At 40.9% G+C, this 19,733-nt stretch overlaps 1 protein-coding gene across 3 annotated transcripts in view; it reads right to left on the bottom strand.

Moving 5' to 3' along the window:
- Positions 1-19,733, bottom strand: part of PDLIM5 (PDZ and LIM domain 5) — a 597,783-nt gene that overhangs the window by 153,450 nt on the left and 424,600 nt on the right. For all 3 annotated transcript variants that reach the window (XM_086961943.1, XM_086961942.1, XM_086961944.1), the window contains one exon: positions 6,726-6,907. In XM_086961943.1, coding sequence (XP_086818069.1) covers positions 6,726-6,907 — 182 coding nt within the window. The remainder of the gene's footprint in view (positions 1-6,725; positions 6,908-19,733) is intronic.

Raw genomic sequence — 19,733 nt, 5'->3', positions numbered from 1 at the left:
TTTCGCTAAGCTACATGTTCTCATCGAAATGTTGTACATTTTGAAGCTGCCACATATTCACAATGATGAATCCTAAATAGTGTATTAAAACAATAATGCTTATATGAAGAATTTAATCTCATTACTTAATCCCCTAGGTTACAACTAAAATGTTTCTGCCTTTGGAATAGTTCATTGTTATGCAGTGGAATACTAAATAGCAAATAGTTTAGATTGCAGTGTTCCTGTGGGAATTTAGAGTGAAGCTAAAGCATATAAACGTTTAGCAACTAAGTTGACACTTTCTGTCTTCGTACATCCACCGTGGGAATGAAGGAAGAACCAGCAGACCATCAGATGATCTTTCCTTATTGGCTCAAAGATGGCCTAACACCAGTACGGATTGTTACTTTTGTGTTTCTAATATACATGTTCCTAGTTAGAAGTAAGGCAGTGCAGCCCAGGCCATTCTTCTATGACCATCCCTTTTCCCTTAGCACTTTTTACCTCATTTGCTGTGACCTACTGCTGACGGTGAGTTCTGTTGCATGCTACTTTGTGGGTGTCTATTTACTTTTCTTAGCTCAACTTTGCACAGTTGTTACTGTTTGCTGATTCGAGACAAGAGACTTGGACAAGTTTTGGAACTACTTTTCATTAGGAGTTCAGCGTCAATATGATTCGATTTCAATGCTCCCTTAAACCTTGCTCTTTTCAAAAAGGACGCTTTATGGGCTCTGGTAGGTTAGTTTTAGCTTAGAGTAGAGTAGGGATTAAATTCATTTATGGGACACGCTGTCATTTTCTTGATTGACTCTAATCATGATTTTCTTGATATTTATGTAAACAGATTTATTTGAGTTACTAATTTGAATAAAGAGACCAAAACAACATACTAAAATTTAATCAATAGATAAAGGTTTTTGACTGATCCAGATCTCTTATCATTGACTGACCTATATTACTAAATTGATGATGTTTATTGAAATGAGTTCTATTGATACTCCATTCTAAAACAGTGGCAAAGATCCATTGCAGAAAAGAAGGATTCGGTGTGGAGCTGGAAACTCCTATTGTAAGTCATGAGATGAACTGATTAAATGAAAGAAAACGTTTCTGTGCCAGCAATACCAATAAAAGAACAAAACACACACAAATCAAATCATATATTTTCACATCTACAGACATCATGTAAGAACTAGTGTACTGACATCAGTTGATCCTCACCGTGGCTGTTTATAATATGGTTTCCACTGCACAGAGAGCATAGGCAGGGACACTGGCATTATGCGGCAGGAGAGGACCAACTTATGCCATAGGTTTGAGTAAATTATGCAACAGCAAAACAACTGGCACAATGCAGCACATTTTTTGTAATCTTTTCACATGCTTACATTTTCCTGGCAAAGGTTTCAACTCACTAGTTCCACATTAGCACTAAAACACAGCAATAACCTATTTGAAAGTAACCAGACAATATTGGCAAAGGCGCTCAGATATGTGGCACAAAGGGTTGCTGCTTTTTAATAACATTTGATGAGTTTGAGGTACAGAAATGTTGTTTTGTTAATATCTGCAGATTATGCAGCAGAAAATGGATTATGTGGAAAATAGAGCTAATCCATAATTACACAGAAAACGCAGCAGCCACAGAATAACATAATTTCAGCAGGGCTGAACGTAGCGACGGATACACTAAGATTTCATTCACAAAAAGCAGCAGCCAAATGCCCACCAACATTTTATAAATAAAACAGATTTTGTCAACCAACCTATGTACTAATAGGCTGGTTTACAAAATCATCATTCAGAGAGGGTCACAATTCGACCTACCTCATCAATACTATGTTGGAAATTGCAACTTGATCCCATGCCTGGGTAAATGGTCTGCAGGCCACTATGTCTGTGATAGTAGTTACATTTTTCTTTTTAAATGCAGCCCATTTTGCTTAAAGGAAATGAGCCTGTATTTAGGAAAACAATTTCTGAGCCACCGCTCACTCAGTCACAAATTCATAAGGGTCCCACTTCTTTGAGGAGTCGAAGACCTATCAATTTTTTGAGAACTAAATTGCTGTGACTATGAATCTGCATCTCCCTGCCAACCTCCACTGACAAGGACAATAAATCACTGAGGCTCGTGTGCTTTAGTGCTGACATCTTTGGGAGTTCATCTCTTATTCAGACTGAAGAATACAGAGAGGTTACAATATCTACCAAAGGTGCCAGTGATCCCGAAGTGGAATGGGAACCATTAGTGTTGCCTTGAGCTCTGACCAGCAGAGGTAAAAGCTCATTCAAGTGACTGCAAAGAGTGAGGGAAAACTCTGGGAGCTCCGCGAGATCCAAATCTTCCCTGAGTTGCCATGTTTAACTCGCGCCAGACAAAAATTTTTCAAGTTTAATATTTTTAAAAAAGGAGTTTGGCCATCAAGGTTTATTTGGAATTCAGCAAAGGTGATAGTCAATGTTTCTGTGATGGTGTCTATTCATCAAAAATTCTGGCATCTCTGAAGTCCAAGGACGTGGATGAACATGGAACTTCTAGGCCATGAGCATTCACCAGGGGTGGGTGGAATTTGTATAGTCGCGCTACGCAAAGCTCCTTGAAATGGTAAAAAATCTCTGTTAGCATGCAAATGTTCAGCAAACACGCGGAATTGCTTGTTCTGCCCGTCCAGGATGCTTTTTTCCTATTCGCGAACGCTGTTTAGTGCTCGGGGAGAAATATCTTGTGGACACGCACTTTGAAAGCACGAACAAACAAACAATTCCGCGAAGCTGCAGAATTTTGGGCAATTCCGCGTTCTCCGCGGAACGCAAAATGACCCAAAGTCCGCAAATTCCGCAAGCGGAACGGAATTGGCCGCCCAGGCCTAGTATTCACTTGCAAACTGGATCTGCCCAGTTGCTTTGACCTATAGTCATTTGAAATTCTGAGTTACTTTAGGTTGTGACAATTCCTTAGTGTGATTGTTTTCCCCTGTTCATTTTTTAAAAGGAGGGAGATTAAACCTTTATATATTTTTTATGTGCCTGACTATGTAATGCGTCATGAACACCGTGTAGTGCCCTATTGTTTGTTCTACTAATACAAATATTTTTACCCTAAAGCGCACTGCTGAGATTTGGGACTTTCCATAAAGGTTAAGCATTTTGGGTGTATAGAACATTTCCGGTCCCTCCCCCTGGTTACACACATGTTCCAACACCGAACTTTAAACAGAGGACTAATAAAAATTGACCACATTTGCTGATTTTCAAAGACAAAGGTTCGATCTAGATGCATACATGTTTTAAGATCCTGATCATTTGAATCAGCATTAGCTATCTGTGCAAATAAATATTTACATAAAATGTTGTTTAATCAGAACATGTGTGGCTCAGACATCCTTTTACCACCTTAAAACTAAATTGCAGCCAGGCTTTATTTCGAGCTGCTAGTTTTCTCCTTTTGCTTTCACTGCCAGGTAGGATCCAATGGGTTCAAGTTCAAATTTCAAATCAAATGTATTGCTGGGGTGTTTAAAACATGCTGCCAAGTTAAGTGATAATATACACTTTGTATATAACAAACAATTGCAAACAATGCTTTAACGCCACCATCTCAGAAGTAAGGCGTGCTGGCTATATATATATATATAGGTACTAAATGAACTCATCAATACTAATCTAATTATCCCTTTGTGTATCTTTGCAATAAACCTTCTCCCAAACCATAGCTCATTTTTATAGAATATGTAAAACATTTCATGATGGTGGCTACTGCCCCCTCATATGATACAATAGGGAGATTGACAGCTGGTGGCAGAGATTTCTGTATACCTCACTCTTATGTATACTGGTCTGCAGTGATCATATCTATGGAAGAGGAAAGCCTGAGAATTCCTGCAGGTCGCCCAGGAATCAGAAAGAGATGATGGACGGAGCGCTGAAACTTTTCACTCACCCCCAGTCACAGATCTGGGTTGAATCCATCATAATTCTTTAGCTCACTTCACCACCTCAGTTCAGATACAGCTATATGCAAATCAGTCCTTACCCTGTGCCTCATTTGAACAGTCCAGCCCAAAACTGCCAAGACAGGTCTTCCCTGAACCGGAAACAAGTCTCCTGGGACCGGTTTCTGGGTAACACCCTTCATCAGCCAGGCTAGCCTGAATCCAGTGGCAAAGGGAGTAAGGGACCCAAGTCTGGGCATCAGGGCAGGACTGGCCGAAGTGTGCACCGGGCGTTTCCCCGGTGGGCCGCCAGGGTGGGGGCCGGTTTTGGGCCCCTGGGGGGCCGTTTTTCTTACATGGCAGCTTTTACAGCATAGCTGCAATATCAGCCCCTGTAACAAAATCGGCCGATACTGGCCCTGGCAAACATCTCAGCCACACTCCCAACACCCCAGGGGACCAGCCGAGCACTTTGCCAGAGCCAGTTTTGGTTCCCAGTCCGGCCCTGCTGGGCATACCCTGCCAACTTAGTGCGAACAAAGCAAACACAAAGAGATGATGGACAGAGCGCTGAAACTTTTCAGACACTCGCCACCAGTCATAGATCTGGGTTGAATCCATCATAATTTTTTAGCTCACTTCGCCACCTCAGTTCAGACCCAGCTATATGCAAATCAGTCCTGACCCTGTGCCTCATGGGAACCATCCAGCCCGAACTGCCAAGCCAGGTCTTCCCTGAAACGGAAACAAGCATCCTGGGACCGGTTTCTGGGTAAGACCCTTCATCAGCCAGGCTAGCTGAATCCAGTGGCAAAGTGAGCAAGGGACCCACGTCTGGGCATACCCTGCCAACTTAGGGCGAACAAAAAAACACAAAGAGATGATGGACGGAGTAGGACTGGTATGCCCAGATATGGGTACCGGGGAAAATTGAATGGAGGCAGGCGATAACATTAAGTAGCGCATAGCATATTTTGAAGGTCAGCACTGGTTCTAAACTGTTGGCTGGTCCCTTGAGGTCAAGCTTACTTGCTACTTGATTGGCTCAGTGTAAGTCAATCATAGTTTTGGAGTTAATCCCTGAAAGCTGCTGTGAGTACCATGCATCACAACATGACTATAGGAATAATATGTAAAAAAATGTTATTCCAAACATAGAACAAGAATCCCAGATGCAAAGCATTGTATCTAATCAGTTAACAATTGAAGCAATCTTTCATGGCACTGAAGATCCTCTGTCAAGCAAATTAAACATGCAAAACAAGACACGGTCATCATGGGTACATCGACGGTGGGGATGTGGTGGAGGGGTAAGGACAGGGAACTTTTTTGTATTATTAATTGTAATTGGCTTCAAAATATGACTTGACGGATGGACTTCATGAGGAATGATTTTGAAGTATGCAGGTCTGTTCAGGAGGAGCATTGTAACTACAGTCTGGCACTGAAGAAAATGGATGATAGCAAAAATCATTGTGCTGTCGAGAATTGAACATAAAGTATCATTACAAGTGGGTCAACATCATGAGAAACATTTATATATATATATATATACACATATATATATATACACATATATATACCTATATATAGGTCTACTTGACAGTGCTTCTAAAGCAGTTCTGGTGGTGGTGTGCATACAGCAGTTAAGAAGCCACAGGTCACAGCATTGTTCCATTAAGGAAGGAAGGAGGCGAGACTCCCATTTAAATGTGGAGGAGCCAAAGGAAGGTGGAAGCAGGAAAAGCCAATACAAGCACAAGGGTTTGAAAGTAGACCTAGGTTCAACTTATATTAGGTCTGCTTAATTTGAGTAATTTAAGGAATTTCACGTTACATGCGTTACACAATATTCCTGAAACAAAGGCATTAAGTTGATGTGCGTAATTACAAAATAATTTACCACGCATGCACAGGAACAAAACGCAAGAGGTTGTTTGTGGTGCTTTGGGGTTTTTTTTGCACTTTTTAAAAGTGCAAAGTATGCCCTAGGGCAAAAAATAACGCAAAGATGCATTTCACAATATAATATGGAACAAAAGGACAGATTTGTGTTTCAGATATTTACACATAATTTTTCGTAACTTTGATGACATTTCGCATAATTCTGCAAAAGGAATTTCCGTGAATTTCACACAGTGGACAATTGGAAATTCAGTGCAATCCAGGCTGGATGACCTAAAATGTCTAAACCTCTTCAGCAGGCAAGTTCCTAGAGAAGGGTTATCATTGGTGGTAGGGTGTGTGCAAATCTACTGATATGTAATATTGCTGGAAGGGACACCATGGGAAGGTGAGAGGGATGCAGTACAATCTAGTATGGAAAAATGAAGACTTCTTTAGCTCTTCCCCAGACCAGCAGAGATAACCACTAAGCAGTATCTGGCTACTGCTAAAACCCCAATTTTAGAGCTTTAAAGCAACATTTTAGAACAGGAGCAAGAGGCCAAGAGACCATTGAAAAGACATTCAATGACAATACTGCACTGGGTTTTGGGGTATTAACTCTTAGAGTAATTATAATTATTGTATAGAATAAAAAAAATCTATGCATCCCAGTCTCATGCATATTTTACACTGAACTTTTCAATCAGCGGGCGCTTTAGTGGCAAAGGTGATTCCAATACCTTTCTTATGTGGATGCATGTACACACAGTAGAGAACCAGTTAAGATACTACTGTGGAATCAACATAACTCATAGCTAACAAGGTTAAGAGTTGTTTATATACAAAATATTTATATCCATTCTTCTCAAAAACCATCCCCATCACAGTTTTAGAAAAACTGAAATATGCAGGTTTTACCTGTTTGGCTGATGGGTTGCCAACCCGTGGATTTGACAGCGCCTGCGGGCCCACTTGGCTTAGCAGGTGTCGCCGATGCGATGTGGACAACAGCTGGTTTACTGCCACCGTCTGGTCCTTTTGGCACACTTTTAGTGAAAGCAGCAGCATAAGATCCAGACTGTGGAGGCTCTGGGTAGTCACTGTTTAGAAACAAAGAGTATTAGGCCTGTTAAAAACAAACCAAGATCTGCAGTGATGCCTGCATTATTCAATGCCCTTTGTTTTCCTTACAATGCCATCCCATAGTGTTGTGAGATTGACTCAGAAGACAGTTACTTAGTGGCAGACAGTCCATTACAACTCCAAGTCGTTGAAAATCTACATTCCCTTTAAAAACAGCAAACATACACAACACAACATCCATCTGACACAAACAGGCTCCTGTCTAGGAAGTGGAAATTGCAGACTGACATTGCTCCAGCAAGGGTATGAGTAATTAGTCAGACGATCAGGAGGTAGTGGGTGTTTGACTGGAAAAGGATTGTGCCTTCTGCCACCATTGGTTTCACTTTCTGTGACGCTAGAGTAGTGTGAGTCACTAGGAAAACACTGGGGTAAAACGCACAGGTACATCACTCCAGCACTACACCACGAGTTACTACCCATGCCTGTTTCTTGTCTTCTGTTCTTTTGTGGCAGTTTGTGATTCAGGGAAGTTGAACAAGAAACGGTTCAAGAAGAAATACGAAGACTACCACCATGCAAGCTCCGCTGTTTGGATTGCTGTGTCCAAACAACAGCACTCCAGGGTGGCAACCGATCAGAGACATCACTTTCACAAGGCTGAGACCAAATGGTACCTCAACTAAGAGAATCTATTGCTATTTCGTTCCTACTCTCACTCAGCACTGCCCGTGTCCTACGCAAGTCTTTCCTTGTTGGTGGTAGCGCATCACGGAGAACACATATCAACAGCATCTTACAGACAGTTAGGACAGGGAGGTCCCAGTACTTTTTAGTTTGATTTTAAATCATTTTTATTTTTAAAAAATGCACACGGGGATAAACACCCATACTTCAAGCACATCTGCTTCTACATCATATAAAAAAACACAGATATCCAGTCATGAATTCCACACAACAAAATATATTTTAGGGTGTAAATTACACCTTTATTTGCTTGAACAGCATATACACCCAAATCTCATTGGGCCGCATGAGGTTACTTGATCAGCGAAGGTGATAAGAGATCTGATCCCTTCCTCGAATGAGACAATGTGGCACCCAGATCCAAGTCAGCTTGCTAGTTTTTTGTCAACGCTCTCTCTGCCACTGTGGAAGTGTGCCAGCAGCCATTATTCCATGAGTCCAGTTCCTCCTTGGGATTCTTTAGCATCAGGTATCCTAACTTTAACTTCTCAGACCATGTTGGCAGTGTCTATCAGACCCACCCAGACCTATCTAGGTGGCTAGCTCACCATCACCAGACTCCCATTCCAGCACTGATCACCAAGCCTAGGGAGGGGCCTGCAGGATCCCAGAGGTACACCTGGTGGTGTCAACCTGACCCTTGGGTCAGGCACTTTCCCTTCCGGGAGTTCTCCACATCTACTGGATGCCTCACTGTGTACCAAAGTGAATAGGTTGGTCAGAGACTCGAAAAAGTGTGTCCATCTTGGGTGTATTCTGGCTCCTCTCACTTTCTAGTACTTTTCCTTTATCATGCAAAATGATGTCAACGTAGTTTCATTCGATCTGAGACCATAAAAACACAGATATATTACACATCTTAGTTCATACAAAAAGTTGCTGTGTAAAAAAAAAGCACATAAAAACTGCATTATATAATAATGGTGCATACATACTAAATTCATGACTTACAAAGTGCAAAAATGCATTAACAAAAAATTTAACTCCGCAACAGCCCTGTCTCTCCCTTAGCCGCATGGCATGGCTTACACACTTGGTAACTCCAAAACAGACTAAAGGAGAATTCAGCGTCAACAGACTTACAAAGGTTGATATTCACTTTTAATCACCTCTTGATACAAATTTGGAATTTAAAAAGTTTCCTGGGTCAAACACAAAACTGCCAGAAATAAATAAATGCACTAATGTCCAGCTGAACACCAAGTCACAGGAACAAGTAGCTTTCACCTCAGGTACTATAGTCACAGGGAAGCCCAGGCGCCCTTCAACTAGACCCATCCCATAAGGATTGTGACCAAACCGACCCATTTCAGGTAAGAGTCAGCTTCTCATGGACACTTGGGAGTGGCTTATGCTCTGACAGGTGCCTTAAAGAACTCTCATATCTTGTGTTCATGAAGTCTACAGTAGTAGTAAAAGTTGGTAATATTCTGCTCGTTACATGAGCAAAGTGCACCAGGGCCACCATTACCTAGGTACATAAGGCAGGGGATCACAGAAGGGTTTCTCAAGTCTGTGGCTGCTTTTCAATGCCCACAATACATATGGGAACCTTGCATGATTGACGATGGGGACTCTACTTTGAATTCTTCTGGGCTCCTTCAGAAGCAGAATTACTATCGGTTACACTGTGAGTCCCCAAGATATAGGCACAAGAATACTCGAGGCCTGCAATATCTGATTCTGCACACCCACACATCTGGGAATTACAAGTTATTTTCCAAGTATGAGGAATAATACGCTGTCCTGTGATTACCAGGTCCAATTCTGTGAAATTTCTTCATTTCTCTAGAAATTAAGGGCCCAGATACACACAAATCTACCACTTATTTGGAACAGGTGAGAAACGTAAGCCCTGGTGCAGAGGATGATTAAGCACGGGCAGTGGGTGTGCAGATCAGGCACAATTCCAGCTGGCACCTGGAAAGAGATTTTTCTGCCACCCCCGTCCTTTAATATTTATGTCGCAGCCCGATGCAGCAACTACTTACAAGTAGTAAGTTATTGCCTAGAATTAGTGGGTCTGGATTTCGGGTTCAGTGATACCAGGAAACAGGTGTACTTGTCTGGATCCGTGCCCCACCTGGGGCCATATTACAGGTGGTGCCTCGTGGGCGCAACGGGTGTTTGCGCCCACTTTGCGTGTCCCGGTGGCACTTTGGTATTAAAAACATGGACACAGATGCTTATGCGTCCCCTTCTATAATACCGATAGCGCTGGCGCTTAAGTGCGCCAGTGCTATCAACAGAGGGTGTTCCCTCATTAGCATAGAGGCTTGGCCTATGCAAATGATGGAATTCCTTTGACTCTGTGCCCGCGCCATATTACAGATTGGGGCGCAGAGTCAAAGAAGCCCTCAGGAGGCACACTGACAGTGCGCCATTTAAAAGGTGGAGTACTGTCAGTACGTCCCTGAGAGCAGCTCTTTGCAGGTATAAAGGATTCCCATGGACCCCCCCAGACATCCCCTTGCAAGCGGGTGCAGTCACTGACTCCACCCGCCTGTAACAGGATCTCTAAACCCCTTTGAAAGTGCAGGCGGGTGCCGCCTGCACTATAAAAAGACGCAGCAGCTGCTCAGTGTTTTCACTTGAATGCACTGCCCTGGGGAAAGCGCACGCACCATAATGGGGAGCATTATCGCTGTTTGCGCCTGGTGCACCTTTTGAAAGGTGTGCCGGGCGCAAAGATAATGTATAATACAGCCCCAGGTAATTTTTCTTGAGCTGCATCAACATTACATAAGCTGCTTCCTGACTACTTCTAGCAACCACATTTTACACATTATAGAAACTAGCTGCTGTAGTTACTTTAAAACTCCTTCCTCTAGCCAATGTAAAATGATAAAAGACAGACACACAACCAGCGTAAATGCTTTGAAATGTAAAAAAATACAAAGAAAGGAGGACTAGTTATGAAATTTGGTTTAAATACATACCTAACCCAAAGTCACTTGTATTCTAACACAAACTACACAGTCGACTTCAATGTTCACAACTGTAAAAGAGTTTTGTGGGTTTATAGTTTTGAGCATTATTAACAATGTGCAATATGAAAATTTCACATCATTGTACGATGTCATATCTGCAGACTGAATTAAAGCAATTGCTTTGGAACAAATGTTCAAAGGGTTCTTAAGTGTAGTCATTAATGTGTTCTAGTTAGGCCACATTTCTGTGCAAAACGCCATGTTGAACAAGTTGGAAGTCATCTCTGTCATTCACTTGTGTTTCCCCACTGCACACATCCTCTGCACACATCCTCTCCCCACTGGTTTCGCACCACACAGTCAAACTCAAGGTATACTAGTTTTTTCCATTATTGTTTTTGTTATACTTACAGAGAACCTTCCACAGTTCAGATGTAAACTGGTTACATGTTACTATTTCTTCCGTTTCTTCCCTGGATCTATTTATTTGAAGAAATTCTTATTGTCAAATCTTTCTTGTTTGTAAGAACATCTCTGCATGGCAATAGCGTACAGGATGTTGAATCATTATACCCAGAAATGGGATAGTGCTTAAGTGCTAAGGTAAAAACGTTTTTTTTTATTGTGCTCCGACTTGCTGAAAAAATGATACATTTATTCACATCAACATGTTTCTGCAAAAATGTTGATTTCCAATACAATACTTGTGTACAAAACCCCACGATTTTGGGGGTGATCCAGAAGGTTTTTCTGTTCTACTCAACATGATACCTGATTATTTCCTGATTGTATTGCCCAGTTGGAGACGTAATATTTTGTGACTTTTGCATACTGTCTATAACTCTGCATCTGACATTCTTTGTGGCAATGAATCTGTGGCACTTATGTTTGCATTTTGTAATAAAACCCTTTTAACTTTTCATTGATCTAGAACTCAGTTTATGATTCGGTAGGTTTCTTTCAATCTAATGACTTTAATGAACTGTATTTTGATGCTTTGGAAGATGCCTTAATGCAGGGGCATACTGCGTCATGAAATTAAGGTGGAACACAGTCTCCGATCCAGTAAACAAAGGGAGGATTCGTTGAGGACAAGTTTTGGGGTGTATATTTTTCAGGGTACCTTTTGCTACCATATAATCTATTAACTGTTTTTTCAGATTTAAGTAGTGTTAAGTACATTTAAAATGTAAACATATATATACTTGCTGGAGATGGTAACACATAAGGGAAGAAACTAATAGTGTTAAAATGGTCGTCCAGTTTGGAATCTCCCACAACCTACATTTCAGAATGTTCATTTGTTTGATAAAGTCTGCTTATGTTTTGAGACCTACTGTAGAATCATTCACTGGATGGTCCCTTTGAAGAAACCAACTTTTAAGCTCAGTTCACATACCCAACAGGTATTTTTGAAGAAAATAAAAAAAACACACAAATTAAACACGGAGAGTACTGTCCTCAAAGGATAAACTGTACCCTCTCCGGAATCCACATAGCAGAAACCATGTCTTGTCTGTAGGATGAAACAAACAGCACACCACAGCACAAGAAGGATGAAAAGAATCACATATTTAAATGGACTATTCTTTTACATAGTGCCTCTTGTCGAGTGGTTGATCTCCTGCAGTACCTGCCCCAGGTCTCTGCACGGACCAAACTGTGGTTTCCAACATTATGTGCAATCTTAGCCTACTCAAGGGCTGAAATAGCTAAGCACACCAAAGATGAATGTGCTAAGAATAGCTGCACTCTTACATTTTGATAAATGTGTTTATGGTCATCCAAGTTAAACACCAAGACTAAACAGAGAAAAAATACTAACCTTTCCATAACACACTCTGAAAGACAATGTGCCTTAACTTTATTAGTAGACAATTTTACACTTCATTGTGTCCAATGGATAGATTCTCAAAAATCCTTAGCTGTGGAGTAACCAGTGTCTTGACTTCACCACTTGAAAACATATGTTGGTAGTGAGATGTGTTTACAGCGTTAATAGAAATATCGGGAATTACATGATAATTAGTCGCATGCTTTGACATAATTTTCTTTGTGCCAAAAGTGAGGCATGCAAGCAGAGCTGTGCCACTTTTTTGGGTCATGAGGAGTGTTTTTGCCGAGCCAGCTCCCGTAACGAGGTGTTTCGTTGACAAATTGAAGATTTTAGTTGGCAGGCACCAACCAAAATGCTTTCAGTACGTTCCGACATTGCTGCCAACTGTCCAGCTGGGGATTTGGGAGGTGATAATTGTAGATGAACTCATTGTGGCAATCAGTCAGAGTGATTTCCCTGACCCAGGTGAGACCAGAAGAGGCAGGAATGCAATTTGAAAAAGCCAAAACAGGTCCAAAAGAGCAAAGTAAACACTCCGGCCTTCGTAATTAAGCGACTAACACAAACCAACTGCAACATCTGTTCTCGAAATATTTCTGACGAACAGATATCCTCTGTTGCCTTTTGGCATACCTAGTCCATTCGGGCTGCAGCATTTGAGAATAAGCAGAGGAGGTCTTCAAACAAAGTTCCTTTCAGTGTAACTCAGTACATGTGTATACAGTACCGCAGTCACGCTCTTGGCGTCCTACTGGTGTCGGCTAATTGTTCAAGGCCATTTAAGCAACTGAAAAGAAGGTGGGAATCCTTACTTTGTTTGTAAAAATAAGGGTACCCCTGACACAATCTCCTAAATCAGGGTGTGTGAATCAGTTGTAAAAAACTAATTTAGGAAAGTAGAATATAGTTTTATGACCCTAAGCAGCATACACAATATAATATAAATACACCCTGTCAATTTCAAAGTGGAAAAAAATTATTTTTCATTTATATTTTGTATTATTTATTTGGATCATTAATTTTATTTTAAATAAACAGTTTAAAAAGAACAAGCTGAGAGAATGATGCTCTCCTCAGACATTCCCGACTGTAGAGCATCATTCTCTCAGCTTGTTCTTTTTAGACTGTTTATTTAAAATAAAATTAATGATCCAAATCAATAATACAAAATATAAATAAAAAATCATTTTTTGTACTTTGAAATTGACAGGGTGTATTTATATTAAATTGTGTATGCTGTTTAGGTTCATAAAACTATATTCTACTTTCCTAAATTTGTTCTGAGAATCCTTACTTTGTACAGTAAACAGCAACATAAAACTGCAATTTTAAATTGCTAATATGACCCTTTAAGATTATGAAAGATGGTATGTAACATTATTAAGCGATCTGGGAATGTAAAAATTGTCCCCTCTTCAGAACTTTATTGGATTATCTGTTCCACTTGGTGCTGAGAACCACATGTCCCAAATTATCAATGCAGCACCTAGCACGTGCATGATGCTCTGGCCAAACAATTTTAACCACGACCTACAAAAATCCTCTTCCAACACAATCAGCCAAACAAATGTGTGTAAATGTGTTCTACTGTTCCGATCCTCGTAATAGGAGGCATTTCTTAGCACAACATGTTTTTGAGCTGCCCCTTCATCAGGTGTGTAGGCCCACTAGAATCAGTTATACAAATAAAATTCTAGCCTTGTAGGACAGAAATGAATGCCAAAAGGTGGACCCTGCACAACATTTTTCAAACTGTTACCTTTGGTGTCCAAGTTCAAGGCCACCACAGTGCTTCTGATCACCTCTCACACCATGGTCATGATTTTAGGTACCCGATGGGGAATGAAATATTTATTGCACTCAATAAACCTGATTTCAGGGGGTATTTCTCATTCTGGTAAATATTTCTCTTTATGAGTTATGCCCTTCAAAATGGAGAACAACATGCAGACTTTGGTGCTTTCCACACTAATATTCATATGACCTGATAGCAGCAGTTTTGACCTGCCAATGGGTATCAGCAGAAAATGTTGGGGTACAGACTTTACTGCATCTGGTATATACTGGGTGCAATAAACCCTGCACAACTCATAATTCCATCCACTGGGGTTTGCGCAGAGGTGGGAACATTCCAGCCCAGTTGTAACCAGGTCCCAACTGCGTACCCAAACGTGTCTCAAGTGAATTCAAGATTCCTTAACTTTCTTTTAATACGTAGTGGAAACCCAAATCTCCCTGTAGGAACTGGGTGCCCAAAAACTTGTATTAACCAAGCATTGACTCTACAACAATTTACAGTAAGTTCAGCAAATCAGCAGGGAAGTAGCATCAGCTCACCCGAACTACTTCTTGCCCGCACTGCCCCCTATGTCCCACTCCAACTGCAAAAAATAGCACTGCCTTCCACTATACCCTTTGCAAAGGAACATGATATATGAAAGGGCTTTACTAACTAACAGGTCAGAAAGCAAATCCTGTTAAACTAAATTCCCAATACAAAATGCAACGCCACATCTGAACCCTTGTTTCTACACACAATAACGCAACAGACCATCCCACACAACGTCTTACTCATCAGCACCAAGGCATACCATGCCACCATTTAACACCGCATCAACTACGAGTCCAAATGCCACCATATCATGCCACACATGAACCACCACATCGAACACATCATCTCCAAAATACACCCCCCTTCAGACAGCATACCTAAAAGTGCAACCCTAAACCCCTCTACATATTTTATTTATTTATTTATGCGTTTTTATAAAGCGCAGACTTTACCCGAAGGCGTCAGAGCGCTTCACAATAGGAACAAAACTGATACATGAGGAGAACATCACACGTTACACATACTGCAGCATGCATAAGCAAACAAAATGGTAGGAGGACTGGTAGTCAAATGTTGAACACATACATGATGTCAACTGTATCTCGAAGGTAAAAAAAAAAGTGAGATCGTAAATCATTCTGTCGATTCTGATTCAGCTAGAATACATTAAAGCCCGCTATGACATCTGACAAAGAACAATAAAAGGTAAGATTTAAGTGTGACCAAGAAAACGCACTAACAACGTCTATCCAGGGTCCTGCCTTGGACATTACTAACACTGCAACCCCTACCCATTGAACAGTTTTTTTTAAAATGCAGAGAAATCAATGACAAACAATACTAACAATAATGTGTTGACGCAATGCATATATAATATATGGAAAAGTAATTTTACTCGTTGGTTGCGTCTGTAGCACTGCAGGAACCCGTGTATATTCCCCTTAGCCTATATATACATCTGTTAGTATAAAAAATGTAGCCTTGTATTTCAAGTCAAAACTAAGACATAATAAAAAATGATAGAAGTTTTTTTCTGAATTTTTAACACTAATTAGGTTGAACCTTAACTAATATCTGGGGGTATGAGAGAGACTCAGGGGCCCCTCTTCACATTTTGCAGTGGATCCCCATCATTTTACGTTATGCCACTGGTTCCAACTATTAAATACACAAGTCATCTTTAAGGGGAAATCTCTTTTCCCTTGGTTGGAGGCTCTGCTCTGTCAGGGTTGTATCAAGTCCGACATTTGATAGTTGTCCTTGAACTGAATACACGATTAAGATGGATTGTTTTCGAAAAAGACAGTTTGCGGCGCCCCAGTGATAACAGCTTGCATAGCACTAATAGTTGCCACATAGGAGCACGAGAGTAACTATAACACAGTCTTTCTTATCAGCACAGAAATTAGCATCGTCTTGCTTCGAGCTCTGCACAGCATGATGTATCTATAGTTTACATTCCTGGCGTTGTCTTTGCAATTCTTGTCGTGTCTGAAACTTTGCTGCTGACATGGGTAACGCTATGACTTGACACAGCATGACCTCAAACAAATGGCTGCTGTGATCTTCGGCAACAACCCTGTGTGAACAGACTTCCTGCTGCTTGATGGAAAGGCCACTCCTGCGCTGCAAATGCACTCTACACCAACAAACAACCATCAGCAGCGTGCGAGCGCATACCTAAAAAAACAAGCATTGGCAATGCCAATAGTTCTGGCTCAAAAATCCCTCCAGTTAGTGTGTTTAGGCATTCAACAAATCATCACATATGAAGTCTGCTACTCATCCTTACACCCGTGCATCACTTTACTGACACAATTACTTATTCTCATTCACCTAAATACCATCCACAACAAAAAAATTAAAAAAACTCAGTAAGCAGTTGCAAGTTAATTATGAGTAAAAGTAAAGAAATGTTTTTTAAAAACCCAACCCCCCCCCCCCCCCCCAAAAAAATAACGTCGCCGGCCTAAAAGCAGTGCACATCATGCATTAGTATAGCACATAGTATTTTGTGTTTTTATTTTAAAGTTCCAACATGGCAACCATGTTTAGAAGCAAAGAGTTGGCCAATCTGGAGCAGTAAATCAATGATACATAATCCACAATACCTCTCCAAGAGGGTAGCTCAGCAAACATCCCATTGGCTGGCCATTTTAGAACGATAATGTGCATAGTGTATAATAATTCTACCAATCCAGGATGATATACAGAATGCTTTAAAACGTGGTGTCCATTTTGGAATGGCAAAATAATGGTAGATTAAGGGCAATATAATTGTAAGAAGGTCAAATGTTTTAGGAGTGGCCTTTTGTCATTTGGCACACTGCCTAAGTCATAAATTCTCATAGTAAACATATCAGTCCAATGGCATCTGACATAACATTTCCCAATGAGCCAATAAGGCCTACTGCTTTTATCACTAGCCTATCACCATAACTACAGTCACTACCAGAGAATGCTAAATCATAACCTCCTGTCATCATGAAAGACTTAAAACACATCTCTTCAGACTAGAACCTGCTCACAAAACTCAACTGCTATCACCTCTGTGTTACTTCTGTAACTTTCATACTTCATTTAATGCTTGTAAAAAAACTCTTTTACCGGGTGGCTAAGCCCAACTATATAAATACTTTAAATAGCAACGCCGGCCTTATGTATTGATGCAAAAACCACAGTTGATGGACAGACTGCAGAACAATGTCATACATTCACCGCAGTACAGAGATCTGGGCCTAAGTCCATCGTTTTTTGGCACTCCACACCACCCCAGTTCAGGCATGGTCATATGCAAATCAGTCTGACCCTGTGCCTCATGGGAACAGTCCAGCCCGAACTGCCAAGCCATGCATTCCCTGGACCGGAAACAAGCTTCCGAGGACCGGTTTCTGGCATTCCAGCCGTCTTCAGCCCGGCTTGCTTGAATCCAGTGGTGTGGATACCTTATGTATTAAAGCATTTACACAAGGCAAACAACAAGTATAGCCATAAAATTAAAAATATTTACAAAACTATGTTTGGCAAACCAATACTCAACCCCTCATGAGAGGGGGTAACAACGTTTAGCAAAGTGCATATATTCTACCCAGGCATTTGCCCGACTGCCTCTTACATTAATATGCGAGATTCAATATAAGAAAATATTTGTGTATAGGCCTTAATACATTTTTATTCCAATCCATCCCCGAAGACCTATTGTTTTTAGCAAAAGCTTTTAACAATAAATGTGTTCTATCTTTGTTGTAACGGTCCGTACTAAACAGTTCAGACCTACAGTGTCTGACACTATTATTACTGCTGACTCAATCTTGCCTATAACATTGACCATTGGTTTACCACCGTAACTTCCCCTGCCCTACTGTATTGCATATAACTTTCCCATAAGGTATACTGTAAAGCAATGACAAATACAAAATTGCAATTAGTAAAACAATGTACAAGACCTCATTAGAGGACCTAAAAAAGTTATTATACTCCGGATTTGTCAAAGGGGGTAAACATCACAAAAGCACTTGCCTTCCATTGTAATGCATGGGACTCCCTGCAGAAAAATATCTGTGTCAGGCTTTAACACAGTACAATACCAATCCATCCTTGAACGTCTATTAGCTTTAACAGATGCTGTTCACAACAAATAAAGCACGTCTACTGCCTGGGCGTTTACTTTGCATAATGAACAGTCCAGACCTAGGGCATCTGACATAACTTTTCCCAATGAACCCATCAAGACTCTACCTTTTTTTCCCTGGTTTTTCACCATTACCAACTACTGTTTTGAGAGTAAGCTGTCCTACAAGTCAATAATCGGGCATAAACTCATAAAATAAAAAGTACGTATAAAACGGAAGATGGCAACGCAATACACCACCTTCTTGTAAGAGCCCAACAAGAAAGAACACAGTGCAAGGGTTTTCAGAAGGGTAACCAACAACAAAACCATTGATGATTATAGTAAACTATGTAATACCTATGTTAAGGATTTAACATGGTGTAATAACAAGTCATTCTTAAAGATCTGCAATTCTTATCATAAGAGTTTCACGATAAATTTATTTATTTATTTATTTTGAAAGTTTTATATAGCGCGAACAAGATCTTCGCAGATATCAGAGCGCTTTACAGAGGGGGGAGCATGTATACGCAGATACATCAATCATGTTAAAGGTACATTGAGGTGATAACATAAAACAATCAATAGGTCAATTTCAGAATCGAAATAACAATACAAAGGGTTCGACAAGTAGTACAGATGAGTATCAAGTCTTTGTAGTTTATCTCCAGTAGTGGTTCAAGTGTATTTAGCCATGAGGATCGCTTTTACTTCTTTCTTGAAAAGTATGGTAGAGGTGATGAGCCTGGTTTCAGGGGGGAGCGAGTTCCAAATCCTGGGAGCCATTCCTGAGAAGGAGCGTTTATAGGTTTTTTCCTTGCGGAATCTTTTAGGCTTTAGCAAAAGATTGTTTGTACCTCTAGTGTTTCTGGAGCCTCCAGAAATCGTCAGCTTCTGAGCAAGGTATGTAGGTGAGCTCAGGTGGACAGCCTTGTGCGTCAGACAAGCGATTTTCAGGTGTATTCTGGCTTCAAACGGCAGCCAATTCAGGGATTTGAAGTCAGGGGAAATGTGTGAGTGTTTTTTTGATCCAGTGATAAGTCTCGCTGCGGCGTTTAGAGAGGCTCTGATGGGTGCCGTAGTGGCTAGGGGGAGACCGCAGAGGGCGGTGCTGCCGTATTCTATTCGAGGTATGACTAGCGATTGTACCGCAGTTGGGAAGTCTTTGGTTGGAAGGAAAGGTTTAAGTTTCCTAAGGGTGTTGATTTGGTAGTTCGCTCCCTTAGTTGCTTTGTTGATGTGTTCCTGCATGCTGAGATTGGTGTCAAGTGTTATGCCCAAAGATTTCGCTGAGTCCACGATGGTGGGTTGGACATTGAGTGCCGTTAGGTCTTTAAGCCACATTTGTGCGGTAGTGCTCTTCGCGGGTGGTGAGATCAGAAGG

This window comes from Lissotriton vulgaris, chromosome 3_1 (assembly GCF_964263255.1).
Source record: "Lissotriton vulgaris chromosome 3_1, aLisVul1.2, whole genome shotgun sequence".
Taxonomy (NCBI): domain Eukaryota; kingdom Metazoa; phylum Chordata; class Amphibia; order Caudata; family Salamandridae; genus Lissotriton; species Lissotriton vulgaris.
This window is presented reverse-complemented; position numbering and strand designations above follow the sequence as displayed.